The 2,047-nt window shown below is 46.9% G+C and overlaps 1 protein-coding gene across 1 annotated transcript; it reads left to right on the forward strand.

Annotated features, from left to right (window-relative positions):
• Positions 1 to 208: 208 nt before the first annotated feature.
• PPTG_19597 (hypothetical protein) lies at positions 209 to 1,490 on the forward strand (the record flags this gene model as incomplete). Its single annotated transcript, XM_008918071.1, has 2 exons — positions 209 to 549; positions 617 to 1,490. 2 exons carry the CDS (start codon positions 209 to 211, stop codon positions 1,488 to 1,490), a joined length of 1,215 nt encoding a protein of 404 aa, XP_008916319.1.
• Positions 1,491 to 2,047: the final 557 nt, after the last annotated feature.

Below are 2,047 nucleotides of genomic sequence, written 5' to 3' on the forward strand. Positions count from 1 at the left end.
ACTCCGGCTACGAAGACGTTGTTCGGCAATGCATGCGTGACAAGCGGAGCGTTACAATGGACATGTTCGTGGACCAGGACGCCCTGTCGACTCACAGTGGATGAATCTTGTTGTAAACAAAAACTTCCCGTTCATGGCTGTAGATGATGGTGTTGTGAGATCGGCGATAAAGTACAACAGCATGAATTCAAGAACTTTAAAGGCTCGAATGGTCGCAACCGTGGAGCTCGTTGAACCATGTCTACAAGAAGAGTTCAAAGGAGAAAAGTTCGGCGTTACAGATGGATGCGAACACTCGCTAGCAGTTTTCGCTGCAACACAAAAAGATATCCGTTTCCTCACATTGTCTTCATTTGTCGAGGAAAAAAGCATGACTGCAGACGAACACATCCGATTTCTTGATATGGTTCTATATCAGTACAAGTTGGAAGCAAATAATCTCATTGCAATCGTGTGTGACAACATGGAGACCAACAAGGCTATATCCAGACGAATTGACGCACCAAAGATTGGTTGGGCAGCCCATCGATTCAATCTTGCAGTGAAGGAGTACGTACAAGATCATCGGGCGTTGATTAAGAAAGTGGCTTCTCTGATGAGAAAGTTGAAGTCGAAGGGCACTCTTGAAGGAAAATGGATGCAAGCTCAAACCAGTACCGATGCACGAGCTGCGTTGGAGCGGACTGCACCGAATGATGAAACGATACATGCAATTTCATCCGTATCTGCACCTATTTGACCGTGATCGTGAGGTTGACAGATATCTCCCGTCAGATGCATCTCAGGATGATGCTAGGCGTTTTCCTATCGTTGACTTTCTCCCCACCCCAAGCGAGCATTGTGATATCGTCGATCTCTTAGAAGACATGAACATACTCGAATTCTCAACACGACGCCTACAAGAAGCAGATCTCACACTGGTTACTGTTCGTGACATCTTTGACGAAGTCGCGGTTGAATTCCCGGAATTGGAAGGGCGATTGAAGATGGACACCCAGATCGTGGAGTCCTGTGACTTTGAAGCTGGAGTAGTTAAAATAATGAAAGGCCAAGAGCACAGCCTAACCAGTCGAGAAAAGAAGTCCGTGTCGCGTCTGCTCTGCCCTCCGCTCGAATCGGAAGCAGATGAATGCCCCGGACGCCACATAACCAGTGAGACCAACTCAGAGCCTCGACCGAAACGAAGACGAACGACTCAAGAATTCCAGAATGCAGTTACCGGACGAGCGGTCGCTAGAGAGAAATCACGCTCTAAGTACATGGATCTTTCTTGGATACCAGCTACGTCTGTCGAAGTGGAACGGCTCTTCTCAAAGATGAAATGCATGCTGGGTTATCTTAGGAAGAGTATGAGCAAAAAGACACTGGAGGTAATCCTGTTCTTACGTATGAACTGGGATCTCGTAACGAATGAGATCACAACCAAGGCAGTCCGGAACGCCAGAGAGGAGGACATCGTAGATGAAGAAGAGTGCGATGTAATAGAATAGCGTCGATTTTTTTTTTTACAATATTGAGCAATTTCCAGTGGAGATTGACGAGGCCTTGGCAATCTGTCATGGTTATCACGACAGGAAGCTCAACATTGAAGACCAAGCCGCAAGAAGCACGTTGTTCTCCAACTTTCCGGCTGCAACACTGTTCAATTCATACTTTAGGATTTGACTTCGATCTCTCAGATGGCAGCTAGACTCTACTACTTCAAGCTGCCATTCAACATCAACCATAGCTAGACGAAGTTCTCCATTTATATTCAATTCATTCTCAAAATTGCTTTCTAGCACTCAATTCGAGTCTCAACAATCGCGTATAACGTGACAGTTTTAAAACTATTAAAGCGTAACACGCGTTTCCGGTTCGTCAATTCTCAAGGCATCTCGACTTACATCCCGACAGCACTTACCACGATGACTCGGAATCAAAGTCCCAACCCGCGACCCCGACAACAACGGCGTACCCGTGAGGAGGACACTGCGGCAGACACCGATCGCCAAACTCGGAACCGTGATCAAGTTCCAGAGGATGGCAACCCAGGTGTTGCTGCTCC

This window comes from Phytophthora parasitica, assembly GCF_000247585.1.
Source record: "Phytophthora parasitica INRA-310 unplaced genomic scaffold supercont2.137, whole genome shotgun sequence".
In the NCBI taxonomy this organism is placed as follows: domain Eukaryota; phylum Oomycota; class Peronosporomycetes; order Peronosporales; family Peronosporaceae; genus Phytophthora; species Phytophthora nicotianae.